This window comes from Ictalurus furcatus, chromosome 6, assembly GCF_023375685.1.
Source record: "Ictalurus furcatus strain D&B chromosome 6, Billie_1.0, whole genome shotgun sequence".
Lineage (NCBI taxonomy): Eukaryota > Metazoa > Chordata > Actinopteri > Siluriformes > Ictaluridae > Ictalurus > Ictalurus furcatus.
The window spans coordinates 24,740,892-24,766,711 of record NC_071260.1 but is presented as its reverse complement, the minus strand read 5'-3'; the positions used below and the strand labels follow the sequence as shown (position 1 = coordinate 24,766,711).

At 37.3% G+C, this 25,820-nt stretch overlaps 1 protein-coding gene across 3 annotated transcripts; it reads left to right on the top strand.

The window, feature by feature from the left end:
* Positions 1-1,813: 1,813 nt before the first annotated feature.
* cfap65 (cilia and flagella associated protein 65) lies at positions 1,814-25,784 on the top strand. 3 transcript variants are annotated; one of them, XM_053627245.1, is made up of 34 exons: positions 1,814-1,929; positions 2,883-2,971; positions 3,932-4,017; positions 6,504-6,679; positions 6,890-6,992; positions 7,196-7,362; positions 7,609-7,808; positions 8,179-8,303; positions 8,469-8,691; positions 8,861-9,129; positions 9,943-10,140; positions 10,274-10,663; positions 10,802-10,939; positions 11,210-11,449; positions 11,538-11,762; positions 11,850-11,996; positions 14,585-14,750; positions 14,932-15,060; positions 15,875-16,088; positions 16,215-16,343; positions 16,927-17,103; positions 17,207-17,273; positions 17,399-17,509; positions 19,161-19,352; positions 21,219-21,368; positions 21,577-21,720; positions 22,279-22,395; positions 22,582-22,719; positions 22,829-22,879; positions 22,996-23,213; positions 23,376-23,501; positions 23,577-23,870; positions 25,275-25,409; positions 25,543-25,784. In XM_053627245.1, exons 3-34 carry the CDS (start codon positions 3,943-3,945, stop codon positions 25,673-25,675), a joined length of 5,367 nt encoding a protein of 1,788 aa, XP_053483220.1. In that variant the 5' UTR covers positions 1,814-1,929; positions 2,883-2,971; positions 3,932-3,942; the 3' UTR covers positions 25,676-25,784. The 3 variants fall into 3 exon arrangements, with proteins under 3 accessions (XP_053483220.1, XP_053483221.1, XP_053483219.1); XM_053627246.1 differs by lacking the exon at positions 2,883-2,971 and having other exon boundaries at positions 1,815-1,929; positions 22,996-23,204; XM_053627244.1 differs by lacking the exon at positions 2,883-2,971 and having other exon boundaries at positions 1,815-1,929.
* Positions 25,785-25,820: the final 36 nt, after the last annotated feature.

Genomic DNA, 25,820 nt, shown 5'->3' with positions numbered 1-25,820 from the left:
TGGGTAGGTATAACAAAAAAAAAATTTTTTTCAGAAATAATAGTTTTAGCATTTTATTTGCTTTACCACAACATATTTTAAAAGTACATAACTGTGACCATTAGGTTTTAAAAAAAATTTCAGAGATCTCAAAACTATAACTTTGATGGTTATAGTTATGTAGTTATACAACAACTTAATTTGAAAAGAAAAGAAAAAAAACCAGCCTTTTTACTTGCATTTCCATAACATATCAAAATGATACCTTTTCGGGAAAGGTTTAACCACAAATTAAAACATGAAAATGTGCAAACTGAATAAAATAAATAACTACCTCACACTGGAGGTCTTCTCAACAAGCTAAACATGTAAATAGTGCAACAACATTGTAAAAACATGTCCCTTGCTTGGCAAAACTTCTCATTTTCAAGCTGACAACCAGCTAAGTGATTGCAATGGAGTGTTCCTACAAAGTAGATCTGTCGCTGAAGAAGCTGGAGAACCAGTGCTGGAGAGGAAAAAAAATTGTCCACAAATCCTTTGTAGTTTTGGTTTGATGGGAGAGTTTCACACAGTTCAACCACAATGTCACCTCCTATGCCAAGTGCTGTTTTTTCCCCAGTGCCACCTTGATAGACCACAAAATCACATAGGATTGCTCATTAATAGAGTTGTGCTCTTCTGGGGTGATATCCAGGCATTGTTTGCGAACATATCAAGCCATGGATGGATCTTCCAACACTTGCCTGTTTGACAAATCAGTCTTGTCAGTGAAATGTAGAGATGATAGCAGGGTCTGAAAACAGTTGTGAGACATGTCAGCCACCATGGGACACCTTGTGTCATTGTCCCAGTATGCACGATTTCCCTGCATTTGTTGCAGACCCATGTGCAGATAGGGGCCAATCAATATTTCCAATTCTTTAACAGTGGTGTTAACATTTCTTTGAGCTTCAGGTTTTTGCATATTGTACAAATTAGATTGTTCCTTCAGGAACTCAAGCACTTCTACAGTTATAAATGTTCTGAAATATTCCAGGGGTGTGTGAAAATTGTCTGAAGGTGTGACATTCAAGATGAAATGACCTCAAAATAGGACCAACATACGATATTAAACTCTTTTTTGTTTGTTTTAGTTACAGATATGCAAAATAGTTTTATAATACATTTCTTTAACAATTTAATTAATTTGACATTATTTTTATGTTTACATTTGTTTAAATATGTTTTGAAATGAACTGCAGAAAATATATCCCTTCAAAATAATTGAATCAGCTAAATTAACTGAGCAGCTCATTACCATTTTTCTTAATGTGACAAAAAAATCACATGACAGTTTCACCTACCTTTTTAAGGTTAACAGCCCCATGTGACATATGTTACGATATTTTCACAACTTGTTTTATATAAATTTGTTCAAGAAATGTGAACAAAACAGGTTAAATGTAATATAGGACATGTTATTAAAACATTGCAATTGTTCAATGGGTTGAAACATACCTTTAGTAACAAAAACAAGCCCTTTTTTAAAAAAAAATGCTGACACTGCAACATGTACCAACCAGGCAGACCACCATTTTGGAAATGATGTCATGGTAACACAAAACTCACATATTGTCACATGACCTAACCTGGCTGTTCAGTTGATGTTACTTAGGGATTTCCTGAGTTAAAAGTCAGGGATAAAGCTTTAAAAGGACCTTTCCAGCACACCCCAGTATTTGTGACACCTGTGTCACCGTGGGTTCTTACGGGTTAATTTCAAACACCGAACATTCGAATATGGGGCGTCCAACGTCAAGCCACCTTTATGCCACCGTCTTTCGTTGCCATGGAGATATCATGGCATACACAAGGTTGTACTGCTCGCGTGTGTCAAACAAACTAGCAAAAGCTGTAACGTTGCAGCATAATTACTGCACTGTTGACCGAATAAAACCAGTGAATGAGGTAAGATGAAAGAAATTTCTCAATTTATCGCGAGATATGTGAAAACAGTTTGTGTTAGTAGTCGCTAGATAGGAATTCTGGTTTATCAAGACGCATAACTTATAATTCGCTAACTAGTTGACTGTAGATAACTACCTACAACTTATAAATACAGCGCTTTAAGAATACTAATAAACTATACAACTAACTAATGTCCCTTAATAACGTCCTTTTCTCTTTTACCTTTGTGTGTGTGTGAGAGAGAGAGAGAGAGAGAGAGAGAGAGAGGGGGGGGGGGGGGGGGAGAGAGAGAGAGAACATAAAATCACTAGGCATTTTTGCAATAAAATATCTATCTATCACATGTAGATAAACCCACCATACAGATCATTTATCTGAAAGTGCAAGTAACACTGAGTGGACAGTTACATCTACACTTACACTTACACTCCCATCAAGCAAATCTACAATATATGTCAACTTGTAGGAGTATCATTAAATAAATAAACCCAATAAATAAATAAACTCTGTAAGTGTACAATAGGGGTGTAAACCTTGAGTTTCCACATGATACGATACAATGTGCTTCGTAATGAAATGATTTGATATTTGATGATACCAGTGAATCTGCTACGATTCAATATATTATTATTTAGTAGCCTCTGATTGATATCAAGAGGGATGGTGGTGTAATGAAGGATTCTTTTAAACATCAGAATTATTGGCAAATCACCTTGCTAGTCTATTTCCACACCAGTTTAAAATATGCACTGACTTTTTACAAGCCAGTCTGTCCTTTTTTTTAAACAATAATAATAATAGGGTTTGCCTCATTTCAGTTTAAACGTTGCCAGGTAAAATGATACATCGATCCATGTCGTACGATCTTTATACCCCTAGGAAACAGTTAATGATGTAGCTCATCTGTCACAAGCACTATGCATTATGTCAGTCTCCCTCTACACCATCTATAGATATGATTTGATAAGGACCACCACAGGAGCACCGACCAGATATTATGTGTGTGCTGGATTGTTCTCCGTACAGCAGCAACACTGACATGGTAGTATTTATGAAGACCGTACAAGTGCATCAGACACAAAAGCATTGCTGAGCTTGAAAACTCTACACACTCACTGACCAATTGTCCACAAAGTTGGAGTCTGTAGCTTGTTTTATCTAGTGTTTACCAGCATCGGTTCAATCCACCGCACTGCTTCTGCTGAATGAAAATATTTTTGGTTCTCAACTCATCTAATACACTCATACAGTACACACACACACACACACACACACACACACACACTGCTGTATATAAAAGGTGCTGTAATTACTAAACCATTCACCTAATTTAAATGTAAATGCCCTCAAATTAACTCTGAAAGGCTTCATTTTGAGCTAATATATTAAGTACATAATTTATGTCTGTGTGTATATACGATGTCTAATCTGGCTCCCTTTGAAAAACATTTGGACACCCCTGGTATACAATTATACATCTACAAGTTACCGTCTATTGTAGATTTTCTTGATGGAATGAAATTGCCATTGAGTTTTGCTAGTAGATGTAACTGACTACTTAGTATAAGATTCAGTTTCAGCATTGCTTCATTCTCTTTTCACCAAAGATTCTTGTTAAATAATGCCAAAAAACAACACTTTATTATTAGCTTCATTTAGCAAAACAAATGTAAAACAATTGTCTTGGAGTGAGTGCATTTGATTTATTATCTTTTATCTCATACCTCTGCATTTAGAAAGTATTCAGATCTCATCAAATGTTCATCCTTTTATTGCAGCCTTTCTTGAATCTAAATAAAATGAATCTAAACATCCATTTTTTGGCCATCAATCTGCAAAAGCACTCTAAGAAAAGCATTAACAGCTGTGAGTCACTGTTCAGAAGAAATGAATTGGGTCTATTTACTCTACTTAGATCTGTCTATAAATGTCAACTCTGTTTAGATTTGTGAGAGACACCCATGAAAAGATAGATCTGCATGTGTTAAACATTTTCATTCAGAACGTGTTGCAATGCTGGCTAATATTTCAAGGACCCCTGTGAACACTGGGATTCCATTGGAAAACAGACGTGGCACGCAGGGAACGGTAAGAAGCTCATATTGTAATCTGCTCAGATAACACATTTATGTAAATATATAACCAGTTAACTACTGTAGAGTCTATTCAGTGTCAAGATAATGAGTTATGAATTATGAAACATATACTAAACATATATCACAATGTTTATCTGCCGACCAAACACAAACAAAACAGCATAGTCACATTTTGAAAAAGTAGAAAGTTCAGAGATCTTTTTTATTCTTCATTTAAAAATGAAAATATTTCATGAAATAAAAGGCCACACAGTAAAATCCCTAGTGTTGAATTAACACCCAGAGTGTTCATTTGTGTCCAATGGACTTGTATAAACACTGTGGGTGTTAAATCAACACTGGCGATTTTGCTGTGTATGCTTGGTACAAAAAAATAGATTTTAACACCCAGTTAGTTACTCATTACAGAAAATAATAGTAGAGTTATAAAAACATGCATGATATGCTCAGAAAAGTGTTTCATGATTTTAATAGAGTATATTGTAATATCCATATTATATAATCACATCACCCTTGCCTTACATTATTATAAAACATAAGATACTATAAGCTATAAATAATAAGAATGTGGTAGTGTTAAATTTGCATATATCTGGTATTATGATAATTGTCTCATAATTTTTTTATTGTGGTTTAAAATATCGGCACAATACAGTGTCTCAAAAATTGCTTCATTACTGAAAAGGCATTCAACAGTTGGAGCAGTCAGAGTGGCAATTCTGTCCGCTGATTTTTTTTTTTTTTAGAAATTTATGGAACATATGGCTGTCTAAATGCTATATTTAGATATCATACAGTCCCCTCTAAAAGTATTGGAACAGCAAGGAATTTCGATTGTTTTTGCTATACATTGAAGATATTTGGGTGTGTGAGATCAAAAGATGAATGAGACGATAGGTCGGAATTTCAGCTTTTATTTCCTCATATTTACGTCTAGATGTGTTAAACAACTTAAAACATGGCACCTATTGTTTGAACACGCCCATTTTTCAAACAATCAAAAATATAGGAACATGTGTCTGAAGACTTCAATTGCAGAAATATAGAGGCCATACCCCGAGATGCAAACCACTGATCAGCAGTAAGAATCAGAAAGCCAGATTGGAATTCCCAAAGAAATACAGAGACGAACCACAAATGTTCTGGAACCAAGATTAACCTCTACCTAAGTGATGAAAAGGCCAAAGTGTAGAGAAAGAAGGAATCTGCTCATGATCCAAAACATACAAGCTCATCTGTGAAACATGGTGGAGGTAGTGTTATGGCTTGGACTTGTATGTCTGCTTCTGGAACAGGCTCACTAATCTTTATTGATTAGGTAGCTCATGATGGTAGCAGCAGAATGAGTTCAGAAGTCTGCAGAAACAATATGTCTTCCAATTTATAGAGAAATGCATCCAGTCTAATTGGGAGGAACTTCATCATCCAGCAAGACAATGACCAAAAACACACTGCCAACTCACCAAAGGACTTCATCAGGGGGAAAAAGTGGAAGGTTTTAGACTGGCCAAGTCAGTCACCACACCTTAATCCAGTTTAACAGCATTTCACCTAAAGAGGAGAGTGAAGGGGGAAACCCCCTTAAACAAACAACAACTGAAAGAAGCTGCAGTACAAGCCTGAAAAAGCAACACAAAAGAAAAAATGCAACAGTTTGGTGATGTCAGTGTGTCACAGGCTTGATGCAGTTATCGCAAGCAAGGGATATGCAACCAAATAATAAGTGTTATTTACTTTCATTTACTTTAAGACTATCTGTTCCTATACTTTTGCTCACCTAAGTTGTTTAAAACATCTAGAAGTGAATATAAGGAAATGAAAGATGAAATTCTGTTCTATCGTCTCATATTCACCTTTGATCTCAATCCCAAATGTCTTCAATGTATAGCGATATATAGTGAATACAACAATAAAATATGCCTTGCTGTTCCATTAATTCAGGCTGGATTGCATATAGAGTCATTGAGAGAATGGAGCCCTCATCCAGTTAACTGAATTATGGGATTGATTTTATTCAAAATGGTTCATGTGGTGCTGTTGTTAAAAATAGAAACCTTAAAAGACTTATGCTGCCTATAGAATAAGTTTGAAATGGCAATAACATGCTTCATTATATTGTTTATACCATTTAATAGATGTCTCATGGTGGTGATCACATTATTTTAGTAGTAGTTCAATGCTCATCCAGAATATCTATCTGTTATTACAACTCCCTGATTAAGATAAACAGCAGATCTGATCTGATAACACAAATTAGAATTTGTTTGCATCACTTTATTTGGGATATACTGACCTCTAGTGACCTTAGTGACAATGTGCTCACTAAACACCTACAGAATGGACAGTGTGTGCCCTACTTTTAAATGGACAGGCTGATATTTAGGTTATGGTTAGCACTGCTGTTTCTAGCCTGATGTATATGTCAGCTGTAATTACAGTCACGTAAACTGCGGTGTTTAGAGTTGCTCAATGTTGCAGGTTTCTGGTCTGCGACGATCCAGGGGGTCTCCAAAAAAAGCATCCAGGCACAGCTGTTTCTTAGGAGTGGAGACCTTGGCTGAGCTAGTCTGGGAGGGCTGGGAGCTGGGAAGAGAATATACCAAGTCACTTATTCTGAAAAATGTGAATGGAAAACTTAAGAAACTCAGTTTCAGGTAAGATTCTGGGTAACACAGAAGACACAGTTCTTTTACTAGGTGATTTCAGATTAGTGAAAGATGTTTATATGTGAAGTGGATATATAAATTGTCTATTGTAGACCCAAAAGTTCTGGTGAAAAAGATTTTGTGTAGTGTTTTCATATATCACATTGGTTTTTTAAAATTTTTTTTTTGTATTTACATTTTCCTTGTTTCTTTTTTTAGACCTCCTGTGTCCAAAGTCTTTACCACGCTATTTCGCCAGACCATCATTCTTAGTCCTGGGACATCTTTTTCTCTGCCAATCACTTTCCATCCCCTTCAGCAGGTATTATATCCAAACTGATTATAGTCTGTTTGCCTTTCTTATGTTTTGTAATATAGTTTCCTTGTACAGACAGATGTATTTAAAAAATAATTTGGAATTATTGCATATATTGCATATCTATTTTATGTAGCCTATTCATTTGTAAGAAATTGTGTACTGTTGTCCATTAATTTCTCCTGTGCCCTTTTACATTTCTTCTACAGTGTGAGCATGTGGACAGTATTGAGTTCCAGTGTAAGGAGGGAACATTTCTAGTGAACCTGCGTGCAGTGATGCTATATCATGCATTGGAGCTTCCTGATTCAGTGCTGCTTCCATCGTGTGCCGTCCAACACAGCACAAACACCAGCTTTCTCTTCCGCAATGCCAGGTATGTAGACCTCAGATTGAATTTTTAGAATAAAAAATTCTTGGCATGTCATGGTAATTTCATATCATCATACCGTCAGCAATATGTGATAGGGTAGATATGAAGTTGAGTATTTCTAAATCTCCAAATAACAGGGTTAGAACTCCTACTTTATTTATTTTTTTTAAATAAGCAGTTCAATATTCGAAGCAAAAAAAAATTAAATAAATCAATAATCAATGTGGCTTACCTGTTTTTGTCTGTTAGTAAGCTGCAGACCCGCTTCCAGTGGGTGGTGGAGCCACCATTTGAGCTCTCCCCGCTGAGTGGGGTTCTGGAGCCAGGAGAGCAATGCAGCGTCTCAGTAACTTTCAAACCTCAGCAAGCACTGGTGTACCAAACAGAGGCCTCCTGCACATTCGGGAAGGAAGGAGAGAACAACTGCACAATGTTACTAAAAGGACTGGGTGAGTTTATCAAATATACTAGTTACATATATACTTACAGCTGAGACAGGATACAACTGAGCAATTGAGAGTTAAAAGGTTTGTTCAGGGACCCAACAGTGGCAGCTTAGTACTGGCATTTGTGCTCACAAATCACTGAACCACCACTGCTCAATTCTATATAGGGCTAAAACTGTTCAGGATTTTGTCAAACCCCAGATATACGTATGTATGTACTAAATCCTACATCAGGTTGTAAATGAAAAACTGTCAAGCATTTTAGCACTCAATAAATGGTCCCTCAATACTAGCTACTGGTGATTTACTTTTTTAAGAGTTTGCGGGGTAAAAGAATTTCCTTATAATCCAGTTTCCATGTTTGTTTTTTTAGCCAAGTATCCTCACCTACAGATCAGTTCCCTTGGACAGGACAAAGGAGGTAGGATGCTTGAATTTGGCAATGTAGCAATTGGAAGCTGTTTGGAAAAACACTTTGAGATCTACAACCCTACTTCAGTGAGTCAGTGTGATATCACAGGCCAATGTCACTATATGTAATCATATCTAATGCTTTTACTACATATACCCTTATATTTTACTTCTTATTGTCGTGATTTGTACAATTTTGTTTAATCTCTGATTGATTGGAGCATGATCACTGGAGACCTATCCCTCTTTCAGGTGTTGACCTCCTTCTCTCTTACTCGTGTGAAAAGGCCAGCTCTTATGGAGTCTGTATTTGAGTGTGATGTGCAGGATGGGCAGGTCTCGCCGTGCTCAGTACTGAGAGTGCCTGTCCGTTTCACTCCACTTACCGTGGACAGCACCAGCGTGGACTACTTCCGCCTCACCTTCCCTGGAGGAATCAGCACAGTCATGCTCAAAGTCACTGGCACATGCATAGGTGTGATAAATCAGTAACTCTCAATTTATTAACTTCCGTACCTATGTGCATTTTCTGGTTCTCTCTAGGTCTTTATATCTGCAACAATTATTTTATGGCATAATACAAGTAAAGCAATAAGGTAGCAATGAATGACTTCAGAATGTATCTATCTCCCTGATCCCTGCAGGTCCAGTAGTTTCTTTAAGTTCCTCTTTGGTGGATTTTGGCTGTGTGGAAGAGGGAGAAGAAACCATGCGTATTATTCATATCAAAAACTCCTCTACTATCAAAGCTCATTACCAGTTTGACATGGACCCCAGCAACCATAGTGTGTTTACACTTGACCAGCCAATTGGCACTCTGCCAGCCAAGGGCAGACTTACTCTGCATTTAAGGTTCCGCCCTTATCATCCCATTGCCTATCACAAGAGAGCAGCGTGCCTTATTCTGCACAGGGTATGTCAGTGTGGCAGGGTTACAGGCTAGAGTTATATACTGTAATAGCTTTAGTTATACGTACACTAGGAGTCATTGTAGGACCCAATATAATAACATATATTTAATTTTAATTTAATGTAATAAGATGATTTTCTTTACCCTTGATATGGACACTTAATTACCCTTCATATTTTACTTCACCCCTAAATCTCTTCTCCATAAAATTACAGAATTTTCAGTAGATATTTATGGAATCATTGTTAAACCTTCTACAAATAGGTATAATATTTGATAACATATTTTCTTTTGAACCCCATATTACCTCAAATTTCTTGTGTTTAACCCTACTTAGTTTAAAAGATGCTGAAACACTTTTATAACCTCGTGTTTAGACAGTTATAATTCCCTGTCCTTTGGCATTTCTAGTCAAACCCTAAATAGACTCCAACATATTCATACTCGGCTGTCAGAGTCCTTAATCATATCAAGCATTCAGCACACCTTACCACTGTACTCCAACATTTACACTGGTTACCCATCTCACAAAATTATATTCAACCATATTCCTCACCTCCTTTAGCTCTCAGAGTTCCTACAGCCCTACGCACCTGCGTAGTCTCTTGGGTCCACCAAAATTAGGCTACTTGTGGTGCCTAAGAGCAGCCTAACATCAGTGGGGGCAGATCTTTTAGTGGCATAACCCCCAAACTTGGGAATGTCATCCCAAAGGCCTTCGTTTAAGTCAAGTGTCTTCAGAACATCTTAGCATATATAGTCCACAATTACATTTAGGCCATTAACTTTACAAATGCCTTGTCTTTTTTTTTTAAGGAGCCGCTTTTATTGGACTTGATTGGCACTTGTCACTCAGAACATTTTAAGCCAGACATCTTGCAACCCAGACACCTGCATGTGTACAGACAAAACCTTCTCCGTGGTCTAACCTGCTACCCTCCTGATATACTCCAGGCTATGCTGGCTGATCATAAACTCCAACTGGATGAAAGTGGGGCATTATTATTTCAAAAGGTCAGTGTTGGTCTGTATTTATGGGTTGTGTTTGCATGTGGGTGAATTCTCAAATCTAATCAACAATACAAAAAACCAACAAGCAAAAAAAAAACATCAATTACTATAACAAAGGATATAATTTGCCTTTTAGGACTCACCAGAAGAGACAGCTTTGTCAAGGTCTCCTGTCTCCCTGAGGAGCATGATGGAAGAATATTTCCACATGAACTCGGCAGATAAGGCAGGAGAACATCTTGATGAGAGTGGAGATCCTGAATGTTTCCCCCTGCCTCATGTCACGGTGGAGCCCTCTGAACTGCTTTTTTACTCAGGGCCATCATCTCAATCAGTCACCATCACCAACCACACCAAAGGCAAACTCAGCTTACTGTGGACCCCTGCTGCTGACTCGCCCTTCTCCATCACTCCTCTCACCTCTGACCTGAGTCCTTTAAAGTCCAATGTCTTCATAGTGACATACGCACCCATACAGCACAATGTCTTCTATACAGCACAGCTCGAGTGTTTCACTCTCTACAAGGTGAAGTAGTCGCATAATGAGAAAATATTTTTGTGGTGGGTTTTAGTGCTTGAGAAATTGTTTTATATCCTTTAAGAAGCAGGTGGTTTGTTATTTTGTAAGAATTGTGTGTGTATAACTACATGGATCCCTGAACAGATTTTACAGGATCCTCGGCAGACCGAAGACCGAACTCTGTGCCCTCCCTGGTGTCTCACAGTTAGAGTGACTGCTCACTCATTTCAGCTTGGAAATGAGCACTTCATCCCTTGCTTCTGTTTGCAGCCAACTCAAGTGGTGAGTCATCTGCACTGAAAAGGTCAAAAGTTAAAAGCTTCTTAATAAAGCAACATTTGGTATTATTAACCATGCTTCGAATTTTAGAAGATGCAATATCATTTTGATTATTATTGTTGTTGTTGTTGTTGTTGTTATTAATCTATCATTTATAAGGTTGACATCGGACCATGTGAAAATCTTGAAAAAAAAATGGCATGTAATATGAGAATTCTCACAGAGATCAAACATATTATTAGCTTTTTTCTGTGTATTCATTGTGTTCTCCAGATGTTTCCAGCTTTGCGTCAGCTCTCCTATAGGAGTATTCTCCTGAGGAACACAGGAGACCTTCCTCTTATCTTTAAATTGACCACAAAGGACTGTCCTGATGTATCTGTGCTGCCCTCTAGTGGCTTGGTACGACCAGGCAGCCACCAGATCCTCATTCTCCGATCTACTCCTACTGAAGAAAACCAAGGCAGTTTACCTCTGACCCTGCAGCTCAATGCCAGCCCCAAACACACACAGGTACATTGAAAAGTGCAGCTTATCTTTCACCACTGAGAGTTTTGATCCTGGAGAGTGATTGGTTCACTTGGTTTTCCTCTCTGTTTAGGAACTAAGCGTAGTGTGTGTGGCAGAGAGGCCATGCATCACTTTGGAGGGTGACGGGAGCTTGTTTTTGAGGCCCACAGCAGTGGACTCCTGCTCCAAGACAACTCTGAGCATCAGGAACTTTAGCAGAGTAGCGTTACACTTCCACTGGAGGGTCTGTGACTCCGATCGCAAAGTTATCTCTGTTCAACCAGACTCTGGTGTACTGCAGCCCAATGAATCCCAGGTAAGTGATTGTGTGATCATATAACAATGTGAATCTTGTACATGTGGCTGTGTTTTTAAGTTAATAAGGGGTTTTGTTGCTGTTTAGGTTCAGACATGGTGTTTCACCCCACTGGAGGAGATCACATACAATATGAAGCCTAGTCTAATTTTCTGGCCTGTTCATAAACCAGAGTGTAAAAGGTTCAGACTCTTTCTTAAAGTTGTGGGATTGTCTGCCAAAGTTTCCGTCCAGGTTTGTATGAAGCAGATATTGTATTAATTCAGGAATATTTTACATATGTTCATTTGGCATAGACAATTTAACTAAAATGAGCAGTTAAGTCATATCTACCAGTGTACTTGTTTCTCTATGAAGCCAGTGTGTGCTAAACAACCCTATAATTTCAAAGATAGAAAAAAATAGAGAAAATGTGATTCATTTCCCAAATTCAAACTTTTGTTTACATTTTTTGATCCAGAAATTCACCTAGGAAGCAGCAGAGGTTTAAACAAATATCTTGTTTATATATATAAATATTTTGCTTATTCTTTTGAAAGGACCAATAATTCTATATGTCAATATATATAGTCATGTAAAAAAAACAACAACAAGAAGTACACCCTTCGGAAATTGTTGATTTTTTTTTTTTTTTTTATACATATTTGGACAAGCAAACATTTGATCCTATTTGAAACAATGCCTATTAATAAAGGTGATATACTCTATCAAATAACACATAAAAATGTCATTTTGTAGTAATTTTTACAATTTAAATTAAAAAAAAAAAACCCAGATCAGTCACATGGAAAAAGTAAGTACACCCCTACATTTATACCACCTTCAAATCCATAAAATTAGAATCTGGTGTTCAAGATTGGGTGCCAGTGATTAGAACCTGCTTAGGGAATTCAGGTGGAACCTGTCTTCTTGATACCCCTCTCATATCTAGTGTCTGGTGTTCCCTTGTTATTGGTGTGCGTGGTGTCATCATGCCGAGATCTAAAGAGATCTGTAAGGCCTTCAGAAAAAAGGTTGTGGATGCCTATGAGTCTGGCAAGGAATGTAAAAAGATCTCCAAATTATTTGAAATACATCATTCCACTGTAAGGAAAATCATCTACAAATGGCACAGATTGCAAACGACTGCCACTGTGTCCTGTACTGGCCGTCCCAGCAAATTCAGCCCAAGCGCAGACCGACTAATGTAAAAAGAAGTCTTCAAGAAACCCAAAATTTAATCACAGGATCTGCTAGTGGGTCTTGCAACTGTTGGTGTCAAAGTGCATGCTTCTGCAATCAGAAAGAAATTGCACAAATTTGACCTGCATGGTAGACGTGCCAGGAAAAAGCCTTTGCAAGACTATAGTTTGCCAATGAGCATATAGGCAAAGACCAGGCCTTTTGGAATAATGTCCTCTGGACAGATGAATCAACGATAGAGTTGTTTGGCCACAGTAACAGCAGACATGTTTGGCACTAACCAAAGACAACTTTTCAGGAGAAGCACCTCATACCAACTGTGAAGCACCGTGGTCAAAATGTTATGGTTTGGGGTTGCTTCACTGCCTCAGGGACTGGACAGCTTACATTCCTTGATTCAGCTATGAATTCTGCATCATTTCAAAGAGTGAGTGAAGATGATTTGAGGCCATCCGTCCAAAAGTTGATGTTGAACCCAAAGTGGACCTTTCAACAGGATAATGATACTAAGCACACTAGCACATCCAACAAAGAATGGCTCAAAAAGAAGAAATGGAGGGTTATGGAATGGCCTAGTCAAAGCCCGGATTTGAACCCCATTGAAATGTTGTGGGGGGATTTGAAACGGGCAGTACATGCAAGAAAACCCTCAAACATCCTGCAACTGAAAGAATATTGCATGGACGACTGGTGAAAATTTTCAGCAAACCTGGGGGACTATTATGGAAAATGCCTACAGAAGTTATTTCTGCTAAAGGGGGAAATACTAGCTTCTGAAGCCAAGGGTGTACTTACTTTTTCCACAGAAGAATATCATATCTATTGATTTCTGTTGAATAAATACTTGAAAAAAGCTGGTTTTGTGGTTTTGTTCAAGTATGTCAACTTTATTAATAGGCACTTCTTAGAGTGCCTATTATTGCTTGTCCAAATATGCCAAAAAAGCTAACAATTTCCATTGGATTTCCATTATTTTTTCACATGACTGTATATATTTATCTGTAGAATTATTGGTCCTTTCAATAGAATAAGCAAAATTATTCTATAAAATTTCCATTACTTACAGTGTTTTAACAATTTTGCTAAACAATTTGGAAAACAAAGTACTTACTTTTTATGTTTTTAAATTCTTATATGTACTCTCAAACACCAGTTTGGGAAAATGATAATACATCCCTAAAATATTAAAAACACCAGCTGTAAATTATGGCTTATAAATAAATCATGCTTTGAGGCCTTTTTGTAGCTGCCGATTGATTGCATTATGAAATCTGCCAGGATATTTACCAGGATATTTTGGCCTAAAATTGGTTACCTCTGCCAGGAGCTTAGGGCTTGACTGCATCTTTCAGTGACATAATGCCCCTAAGCTAATCAACACAGAAATGTTAAAGGAATATAAAACCAGTGTTTTTTCAATTTCTCTGGAATTTTACACTGTGTAAAAGGAGAGTCCACAAGTGCTGAATAGAAAAAATAGAATAGAAAAAAGATTAAAATATTCTGGATGAAGGAGTGATTCAAGATCCTGCTGCAAGTGTTCCTCCTCATACATTTAGTCAGTTAGTTCATGGACTGTGCCATGAAGAGGTGATGTGAGGAGGTGAATTTCTGCATGTATGGTCGTCTTCTGATTCCAGGCTGGTCGCTCGTTTCTGGATCTGGGTGAGGTGTTGGTTGGAAGTTGTAAGTCATTTGAGGTTCCTCTGCTGAACACCAGCCCATGTTTCGTTAGCTTTTCTCTGAGTGTGCTACAGAGCATCAGTGCTCCAGGCATTCCTGAGGACTCACTCGAAGACCCTCTCGGTAAGAGACCACTGTAAACATATTGTGCTACAGAGAGCATAAGTCACAAAGGAGAAATGTCTCTATAAATGCAAATGTATTTGTTAGCAGATTTACATGAACTACAACTCGTATATGATGTTCTACACTGCTAGTTGTTTTTGACATGTTGCCTGTAATTACCTTTCTTCCCTTTCTGCAGTTTTGGACATGGAAGTTATGAAGGGCACCATTCCAGCTCACGGTCAGCTGCTAATTCACTCCACAGTGAGACCGACTCGCAGGGCCCGATATCGCTGGACCATCTGCTATAAAACCCTTAATGCCTCTGGTACCAAAATCAATACTTTTTCAGATTTTTTAAAATGTGGTTAGGTTTTTTAATAGAGAAAATTAAATTTAACTTCATATATAATAGAGGTATAAACCTTATGCTTCCACGTGATACGATACGATTTCACTTCTTAAAGCGAAGATTTGATATTTGACATCAACTGCTATGATATAATATGATACGATTTGATTTAGTAGCCTTTGATCAACATGTGACCGACCGAATTTGGCCAATTGATTATGTTGTGGAGAAGGACTATTTTGAGTACCAGAGCTATGGCCCAATCACCTTGCTAGCCTATAAAATTATTTATATGTCAGTATTAAAAATTTATAATATAATATCATTTTTACACATCAGTTATCTGTCCTTTTGGATATTAATCAATTATAATAATTAATAATTGATTTATTATAAATTAAAATGAATAATAATCAATTTACGATGCTTTATGCCATCTCAAATGTTGCCTTTTAAATCAGTGCATCAATCCAAATTGTCTAATTGTTACATCCCTAATAAATAATAACATACAGTACCATGTACTGTACACATGTCTCATTCATAAAACTGTGCATACATTCCATATCAATTCCATTCATATTTTATATGAAATATATCAAGTGTATGACCCACAGGTAACCCTAACCCCTAACCCTCTCTTTTCAATTCTTTTTTTTAATATATTTCCAATTTTGTGAAATACATCTCTAGATACCTAAAAGCTTTTGCACTTTTGTCTTTCTACTTTATATTTCCCTTTTCCTGTTTGCGATCTCTAATTCCATTTGTATGTTTCTGCACTCCTCAGGCTTGATGGTGGGAGAGTCCTTCTCTCTGTGCCAAGTTGAAGCACAAGGAGTGTATCCCACTCTGGAGGTGACGGATGCCCATAGCAGTGGCAGTGTGGAGGGTTTAAGTAAGCTGTATCTCTGGGAGCTCTTCTGTCTTGACGCACTTAATACTTACCTGCTCAGTGATCCAGGTCCACCTGAGCTTATCTACAGAATGCCTACTAGACACAGGTAACATATCCTGTTCCTTATCCAGGAACTAAAACAAACCTCATGGGTAATAAAGAGGATCCAATATAATCCATGTGAAATCATGTGAAGTATGTTTTACCTGCTTGTTCTTGATGTGTCTTACAGTTTTCACTACTGTCCACCCATCTTAACTTCAGCCATGTTGGATTTTAACTTCAGCGCTGCTCCTCTGGGTGCAGATCCTGCGAATGTCCTGCTCATGTTTGAGAACACTGGAAATATCCTTGTAGAATGGTAGGTGCTACCAATTACTACCTGTCTGTCATTTAGTGAGATTTGGTCCTGTACTTGTTTGATTACGTGATCAATTATTGTTATTTTTAAGAGCATTGAATTAAGATCACTTCATTAGATTAGACAGACGAATATGCTAGATCAAGGGGTTTCATGGTTGATTGGACAGAATGATAGTCATTGTATACCACAGTGCTGTTAAATTCTTGGTCAGAATTTGTTGATTAAGTTTCACTTATATCATGGTTTCTACAGTAACAATTAATTCTCAAGTATCTGATATGGCAGCTTTTATTCGAGGTTGTTTGTCTTTTGTGTTAGGTTTTTTTGTACATTTTTCATACTTTTCTGATTTGCAGTGTAAAAAGTACACAGCATGAATACTTTTGCAGAAGTTTTTTGAATAAATGTGACTGCATTTTTGCATTTTAACTTTTGGAAAATTATTACGCAGTCCATATATTACATTCCATTTTTCTTCATGTTATCTTGGAAAATAAATTAACAACCTTTTTTTTTTTTTTTTAAACATTGTTGTGATGACGTATATTTTGACTAGCACATTCGTTTATCTCTCTGACAGGTCGTTTCTGTTCCCAGAGGATCTGAAGATTGAGCTGGAATGCTGGGCAGAGAATGCAGAGTTAAGCCCCAATGAGCTTCTTCAGATGAAGGTTCAGGATAACAGGATGTTCTCAGTTTCCCCACGCTCTGGCAAACTGCAACCTGGCCAGCAGAGGGCAGTGCAGTTCACATACAGGTAAAACAGTGACTGTCTTTCTTATCTAAAATATGGCTTCATTTGGTAGACTTTCACACACTAGGTTCATGTAGTCCACTGAGACAGCATTCTTCTGTCACAGACATGACTTCACTGGGACGTATCGTCTTCCTGTCCTGCTGAAGCTCTCTCACGGCAGAGAGATTCTGGTAAGACAGAGCGCTGATGTTGAATATGACTTGCATGTTGTTTGCATACTGTCAGTGCACGTGGACATGGATATAGAAGTTAATGAAATGTTTGCTTTGTTCTGGTTTTTGTTTTATTTCTGCAGCTGAATTTTATAGGTGTAACCGTGGAGAAGGACAGACACTACCTTCACTTCCCCTCTACTCGACATGTTTTTGCACCTGTGGCTATCGGAGGGTTTCATCCCCCTAAACAGGTCTGACTCATTTACATTTATGTAGTTCCCTTTGGCAGTCTCACCCCCTGATTCTGATAATGACATGCAGAAAACGGTTAAGGTTAACAGAATTTCATTCATTACTGATTTCATTTGATGTTTCAAAATAGGTTTCAAGTCATTATTATGCACAGAAATGTAGTTAACAATTTGTTACAGTTTTTGTATTAAATGAGAGAGAAAAAAATGAACAAATATTCATACATACAGTACAGTGGAAAAGTCTGGAAAAGCACATGAAATGAAATGCTGTAAAGCAAAGATGCCTTTAAAAATAATTCAATAAAAAATTTTCTACATAAATACTACAAAGAGTGTAGGTACAGTTTGTGCAATTGTATAATGAAATTGTCTAGTACATTTTTCTGAGCTTCTTGGAGAATCTGTTCTGGAGACTCACTTTCACACTTGCCTCTGTTTTTGCAATATCCATCCATCCATCCATGATGTTTAATTTTCTGTTAGAAAAGTAATATTTCGAACTTTAAAATGTTTTCCTACTGATTACAGAAGTCATAAAATTTGTATGAATTTTTTCGCACAGTACTGTATATAAATATTCAAGTATTTTCAAAATGAGTGAATCACAATTACATTCATACAACTCATAAAAGAAACTAATTTTATTTAGAAATAATTCTTTGTTGGCTCCGCCCAGCTGGAGTCTAGTGAAAAGCTTCACGAGTTGATAGTCAAACGTAAACAGAAGAAACAGACCCATATAGACAGTATTTATAAATAGTGGAAGAGGACGCGAGTGCAATCAACAATTTACAACAGAAACGATGTTTGTCTTGAAGAGCTACACAGAAAAGATGGGAATATGTTGACCTTGACTAGTGTTGAATTGGCTAATTAATGCCTGGCATGGTACGGTAGTGTAGTATAACATTGCTGTCGCATAACTTCTTAGGTTCAATCCCGAGCTGGTGTGGCAAAATGGGGAAAATGACGACGTATTGAACTGTGCTGTGGGGTTTTTTTGTCACCTGAGGTTCAAATTAAAATTTTATTGGTCACACACACAACCATACATGTAGTGAAAAGCTTTTTTCAACTGTCTGTGACATAAAATAGAATTGACATAAATCAGAATTTACTTGTATACAGGTAGAAAAAGAAAAATATAAAAACATAATTTTTATAGGAGGTGATTTGTTTGTTTATAGAAGTTGGTACATTGTTATTTAGGTCCTGATAAATAAAAATACAGAATTGAAGGAGGGTGTACTTTCTTTTTCCCATGACTGTAAATTCATCTCTTATACTGTATGACTCGATTTACATGAACACAGTTTTAAATGCAGTTTGCTTCCTCAATGAATAACAAATTGGTCAGGTTACTCGTTTATGTACTTTGTCAGTTACGTACTATGTTAGTATGTGAGTTTACATACTATGTTAGTTGCAAAGGGTTTCAGGAAACACTTGTTGATTTAAAAAAAGTTCTTGCGAACGATATAACAAAGTACTTAGCATTACGAATAAAATCCAAAATGGATTTATGATTTATTTTCCTTCAAAGTAGGGTACTAATGTATAAATAAACGAGAACACATCAATTTTTATAACACATTTGTGAGTTTAATGCTGTGTGTGTGTGTGTGTGTGTGTGTGTGTGTGTGTGTAGGTGTATGAGCTGTATAATGGAGGAGCTCAGCCAGTGAGGTACCGTGTGGACACTGTGCCGCTGCAGTTACTACAGGAGGAGAATTTTAATCATCCTGTCCTGCAATGCCTGAACCCAGAGGGAGACGTGCAGCCTGGATGCACCGCCACGCTGGAGTGGATCTTCTCTCCTCTGGAGGCTAAAACATACAGTGTAAGTTCCTTCAGTAATTCCTATATACTTACAGATGCATGACCCAGACTGTTTTGCCACCAATAAGCAGCTCAATGCCTGATGACGTTTCTTCATTCTAATGTTTGATAAGATTAGTTATGGCCAGTTGATGTTGTGTTAAATTGATGAAATGCATTACATTTATGCTAGTTATTCTCTATATATACTGTATAATGGCATGCATATTCATATCCAAGGTTGGACAATGTACTGAGAAATTATGCTTAAGTGAATGTATAGATTTGTGTCTTAGAAGAAGAACTTACTCAGTTAAAAGTGGAAATAGTAAAAGGGATAGTAAAAACATTGCTACTTTTCAATGTACTCAAGTGTTTTAAAAGTAAAAAGTAAATGCTGAAAGTAAGTTAGTCGTGTTTTCATGTTGAAATGTTAGCAACTGCACTGATTTGCTGTTTAAGTTTTCAATATTTACTTTTAGCTTGAATTTGACTTACTACCTAGGCAATTGTGTTAGCTACTGGAGTTAATGCTAACCTGCCATTTTATTGTGTAGCATGAGAGGGTCACAGCCCAACACAAATTTGCACGATTCCTGATCTTTTTTTTTTCTACGTTGATGAACCCATTTGAATGCTAAACAGAACTGTTTGGACGCTAAACTGAGCCCATTCGATTGATATACAATAGTTTATGGTCACTGATGAGACACGAATAGATCTTTGAGATTTGTAACAGGTAATTTTAAGGTTTGAATGTAATGTAAGGAGTAAAAAGTATGGAGTTTCTTTTGGTTTCCTTGTAAATGTAATTAAGAGTACTCAATTATTCAATTTCAGTAATATTGAAGTAAAGAATAAATACCCCCAAAGTAATACTTAACTATAGTAACAAAGTACAATTACTCAAGTATTTTGCACCCGTTTGTGTCACAACTTCTTTTCCTATGGAATGTGCACTTTACTGCAGCTTATAAAACAGTATAGCTCTTATTGCATGAACAGTGGCAAAGAACCATACTACACACACAGTTTACTCTCACAGTCTACTGTTATTGACCATATGAGTCTCCTGATATTTTTAATGTTGCTGTTGTTTTGTGTGGATTACAGCATAATAAACAAAACAGTCAGAGCAAAAACTAATATCTAAATGAAAAGATCATCAGCGGGTTTATGAACGTGTATGCATTTAATAGGACGCGACAATTAAGAAAGTTTTAACAAAGGTTTAAGTTCTAACCTAAAACTTATACCCACATTAGTGGGTGTTAAGTAAAAAACAAAAACAAAACATGTTACGTTATCATTTTCTGTCATTCACAGTATTCAGATGCAGATAAAGTTTGCTGTCGCTTCACTGTTGTAGCTATTGTTTGTTGCTAATTTGTTGTTAAATTTGTCGAACAAAAACCACCAGCAGCAGAACAGAACAAAAACGTATCAAAGTGCAAATATCACCCATTAAGAACATCTTATGAAACTCATTGTGACTACTACTTGGCAGATTGAGCTTACTTAAACATAAATATGTAATGCTAAAAGGAAGGATTGTTAGCTACCCAACTGCATCTTGAGTGTTTCTGGATGAAAAGCATCACTCAGAGAAGCAGGTTTTAATCTATGATCAATATGTACACTACTAGTTATGATGTACTTTAAGTGTCTGTGGTGTAACTGGAAAAAAAAAAAAAAAAAACAGGTACACTGCGTTTATAAAACTTACTGTTCATGTATAATTTAAGGCAGAGTTTACACCCGGACTTATAATCAACTGATACAATTAAAAGAAGAAAAAAACAATGGAAGAAAACAAGGAATTTCAGAACACAGTAATGCATAATACGTCCCATCTTTTAAAGTCCCTGTTTTTCCCACATGTATTCAGGTGGACATCTCTATTTACGTTCTGGAGGGAGACAGTGTGATGGTGACGTTTGAGGGCTGTGGCTTTGACAAGAGAGACTCTGTACCCCTTCAAGTTCATGATGGACATCTCACTGTGCCCTGCACTCAGAAAGTTCCCTTACCTGGACAGGTAGGTGATAGAGAAACCTCCAGAATAGTAAAATTGTGCCATAAATAGTTACAGCATATGTAGTGGTTTGTGTTGTCCCTGTACAGTGTCATGCTTTTGAAATTCTGTTGTGTCTGTATGGTTGTGTTTGGACTTCCCATTCTATTTGTAGATTTAAATATTCTATAACTATTTAAAACGCAATATTTTTCCCCACTTGTGTGTGAAGATGGTGTTCCTGTCAGAGGAAAGAGTGTCTTTTGGTGACATTCCAGTCTGCTCTCAAAGCACACGTATCCTGTTTTTGACCAATGTCTCTCACACTGGCCGAGTTCTCTACTCATGGAAACTGAAAGAGGAAGATGGCAGGCAGGTGTGTGAAATTGGAACGACATATATTTGCGATTTACATTCACTACATTGAGCTGACCCTCTTATCCAGAGCAATTAACAGAAATACAGTACAAGTACATAGGTATATACTGTATGTTTGTATTTGTTACCTGCACAAGTGAAGGCTTATTTCGTATTAGGTGTGTATGCACACTACCAGTCATATGTTTGTATACCTCTGCTCATCTTCATTTTTACTATTTTCTACTATTTTAGAGGGATAATGAACACAGTAACACCATGAATAACATGTACGAAATTATACAGTAAGCAGGAAAAGTGTTAAACAAATCCAAACTATTTTATATTTAATAGTGTTCCTGATGAAGCTTTGCATTTTCTCAACCAGCTTCAGGAGGGATCTTAATCCAGGAGGCTTTTCTTGTTTACATGGTTATTAACATCCATGGCATTATTTACATGTCTAGGAAACTAATGTCAGCCATAAGCCTTTATCAAAATGCATTTAAGACAGAGAAAAACCTGTTTATTCAATTTAGTGTGACTGATGCATTTATTTCCTGTATTTACTCTGTAGACAGTGCAGATTCATCCAGTTAGTGGATCTCTGTCTCCAGAGGAGAGTGTTCTCTGCATCCTCACTGTTTACACCTCAAGCAGCCCCATGTTCTACCAGCAAGATCTCATCTGTGAAGTGAGTTTTGTCTCTCTCTCTCACTCACTCTCTCACACACACACACACACAATTTATTGCATATATACTCTATTTTCATGTTTGTATAAATGTAAATATATCAAATGCTGCCAGCCCCCACCACCACCATTATTTTTAATCAAAGATAGTCATGCTAATAAAATCTTTCATTCCTGTGTTTGCCAGATCACTCCAGAGGCAGCTTTAGCTCGTTACCAGATAGACCTACAGCAATGGGAGGAGAATAAAGAGAGAGAAAAACATGAGTTCACCATAACTGAGAAAGACCTGAGACAGACAAAACCTCAGAATAAACCCACTCAGGTCCTGCTCCAAGCCTCAATACATCAAATACATTAACACATTCACAGAATAGTTGTGTTCCCTCCTTATTGTTTACTTCATGAAATGAAATGTTCCCTTTGTCACTCAGGGAGGAACAGCAGCCCAACAGAAATCTTCCACTGAATCCCGGAAATTCAAGGTAAAGCAGTACTTCTATGCTTCATGTGGTTCTTGTATATTACAAAGCTTTAAATTTTGATACATGCATGTTGCTGGAACACAATAACTAATAATCTATATACCAATACGTTACAGGCACTGCCACCCATCCGCAGTAGCAGTGGTGCTGCACTTGGAGAGCCTACTGTCAGGGTAGAGAAGAAAGCTCAGGAAGAAGTGGGGATGAGACGACCAGAGCCACCTCGCCCAAAACTGCTCCACCTGGGAGTCACAGCACGCTCACACTCCCTGCTAGAGTACCAGGCACAATTCCCTTCTCAGTTCAGCAAGTACCACATCTACAGGTGTGCACTGTATGTGTAAAGCATGTGTTCAATGTAGTCAAATATATCACTTTCTATGACTTCTTAAATAAGATTAGTTAGTGAGTACTAATGAATGTTAAATAAATAAATAAATAAATAAATAAATAAATAAATGGTGCCGCATGTATGACTTTCTAAATGTCTCTCCAGATCTGTACCATCAAAACTTCCTCAGTCTGGATCAACTGAGAATAAGCTCTTTTCAACAAACATGCCTCCTCTCACCCATGGCCCAGAGAGAGACATTCTCACACACATCCTCACCTCTTTGCTCAGGTACACACCACCTCATCAAGTTATTTATCTCCTTAGACGAACAAAATATTTAACAAAGCACGATTTCTTTCACAGAAGTCTCTTGGATGACCTTGAGTTCCACCAGCAGCTACAGAACACCTTGATTGAACCAGCACCCTACTTCACCCAGCTTCGACCTGCTTCCCCTCTTCAGCCCACAACTCCCTCTGAGACACCATACACAGACGACATAGATTGTTTCACTGAGTTGAGACTTTCTACACATCACACGGAGAGTACAAACACTGTAGCACAGACTCACACACAGTCTGGGGGTGAGTGTGAACCACAGCCATGTCAGGAGCTGAACCCCAAGATCAGGGAGCAGGTGCAGGAATCCATTCGAAAGTGAGTTTTGTTAAAAACATTCACGGTCATATTTGCCCACATTCTGTCCCTTTGTTTGCTTTCCATATTGTAGTGGCCAACAAATTGCTGCCTACCTAGCACATTTATCGTTATGTGATGTATTGTGTAACCTAACAAGCTTTATTAGGGATGTATTTACAGTTGAGGTCAAAAGTTTACATACATCTTGCAGAATCTGCAAAATGTTAAATTTTTTTTTTTTTTTTTAAATAAGAGGTATTATAAAAACTGCATTTAGTTTTTTTATGTAGTCCTGCCCTGTATCAGCTATTTCACATAACAGATGTTTACATATAGTCCACAAGACACAATAATAACTGAATTTACACAAGTAAACCAGTTCAAGAATTTACATACACTTGATTCTTAATACTGTGTGGTGTAATCTGGATGATAAACGACTGTATTTATGTTTTGTGATAGTTGTTCATGAGTCCCTTGTTTGTCCTGAGCCGTTAAAATTCAAAATTGCAATATGCATTTCATTGCATATTTCTGCAACCATATAGAAATGCTGTGGGAAAAGTAGTTAAGGACATGCTTGAATGCAAGGCAAACCTTCCCAATGTCATGGCAAACAGTTGCTTTAATGAGGTGCTGTGTGTCTGCAACCCTATAAAGAAATGTGGAAATGGCAATGTAGCACACAGTGATGCAGTTACAGACACAGTAGAGATGATTGTGTTGAGTTAATGTGCTGAGTAGTGTTCGTAATGTAATTTATACAGTTTTGCACAACTGTGCTGGATGAATCAATAGCACTATTAAATTCATATCTCATCAAAGCATCTGTTTGCCATGAAACTGGTGAGGCTTGCCTTGCATTCAAGTATGTCCTTAAGTACTTTTCCCCACAGCATTTCTATATGGTTGCTGAAATATGCAACGAAATTGGTTTCTTCATTTTTCTCTGTATAAATGTATTCATGTATGTTTGCACTTACCAATGTGAATTATAGTCAGGTCCATAATGGACATTGACAAAATAATCGTTATTTTAGCTGTCTAGCACAGTGTATTGGAGTTGACATTAAATAATATGGGGGGATAATTTGAGGGTGTTTACATCCAAATTGGGTGAATGGTGGAGGAATTACAGCACTTTTTATATGTTCTAGGCTTAGGGCTAACCCTAAACCCTAACACTAATCCATTGAGCAGGAGTCACCTGTCTCACTGGTTTAACTATTTCAAATAGTGAAATACCCCCAAAATCAGAATCGAGAAACACTGCTCTATATGATTGCAGTAACTACACCCTGTGTAGTTCTGCATTACTATATATCCAAACCCTGTGAGATTCTGTCTCTAAATATTTTATATATTGTCATTTTTATTTGTATCTCATTCCCCACCTCCCTTTCTCCATCTCTCGTTCCACAGGAGTGCAGAATTTGGTGATCTGATGGAGGAGATTCTGCTCAATACTCTGCAAAACCTAATGATGGAGGCTTTTCTGGGGGAGCTGGTTCTGACGGCCCGGCCGCGCATCATTGCCCTGCCACCATGCTCAGCCAGGTCACACACTTCCTCACACTCACTGGATGCCCTTTAACTCATCTTCTCACTGTATACTCAACACATCATCAGTTAGAATTCACTGTGTTCGCTGTTTTGAAGATGAGTTAAATGTCACTCTGCTCCTACACAGGAGAAACTCCAGGAGACAGTCCGGAGGCCATCTGGTGTGTAAGAGTGGTACGGATCGACAGCACACTCTGGGGATCAATCCCTACATGCCTAGCATTGCTCTGCTCTCAAACCTGGAGTTTCAGCACTACTGATTTTCTCCATATAGAAACAATTTCAATCCACGATCAGCATAATTGTATTTTCTAAATCTTGTCTTTTTTTTCTACATCATATTCTTAATAAATTCTAAGTAAAAAATGATGCTTTGTTTACTGAAACTGGTGCCAATACACACAT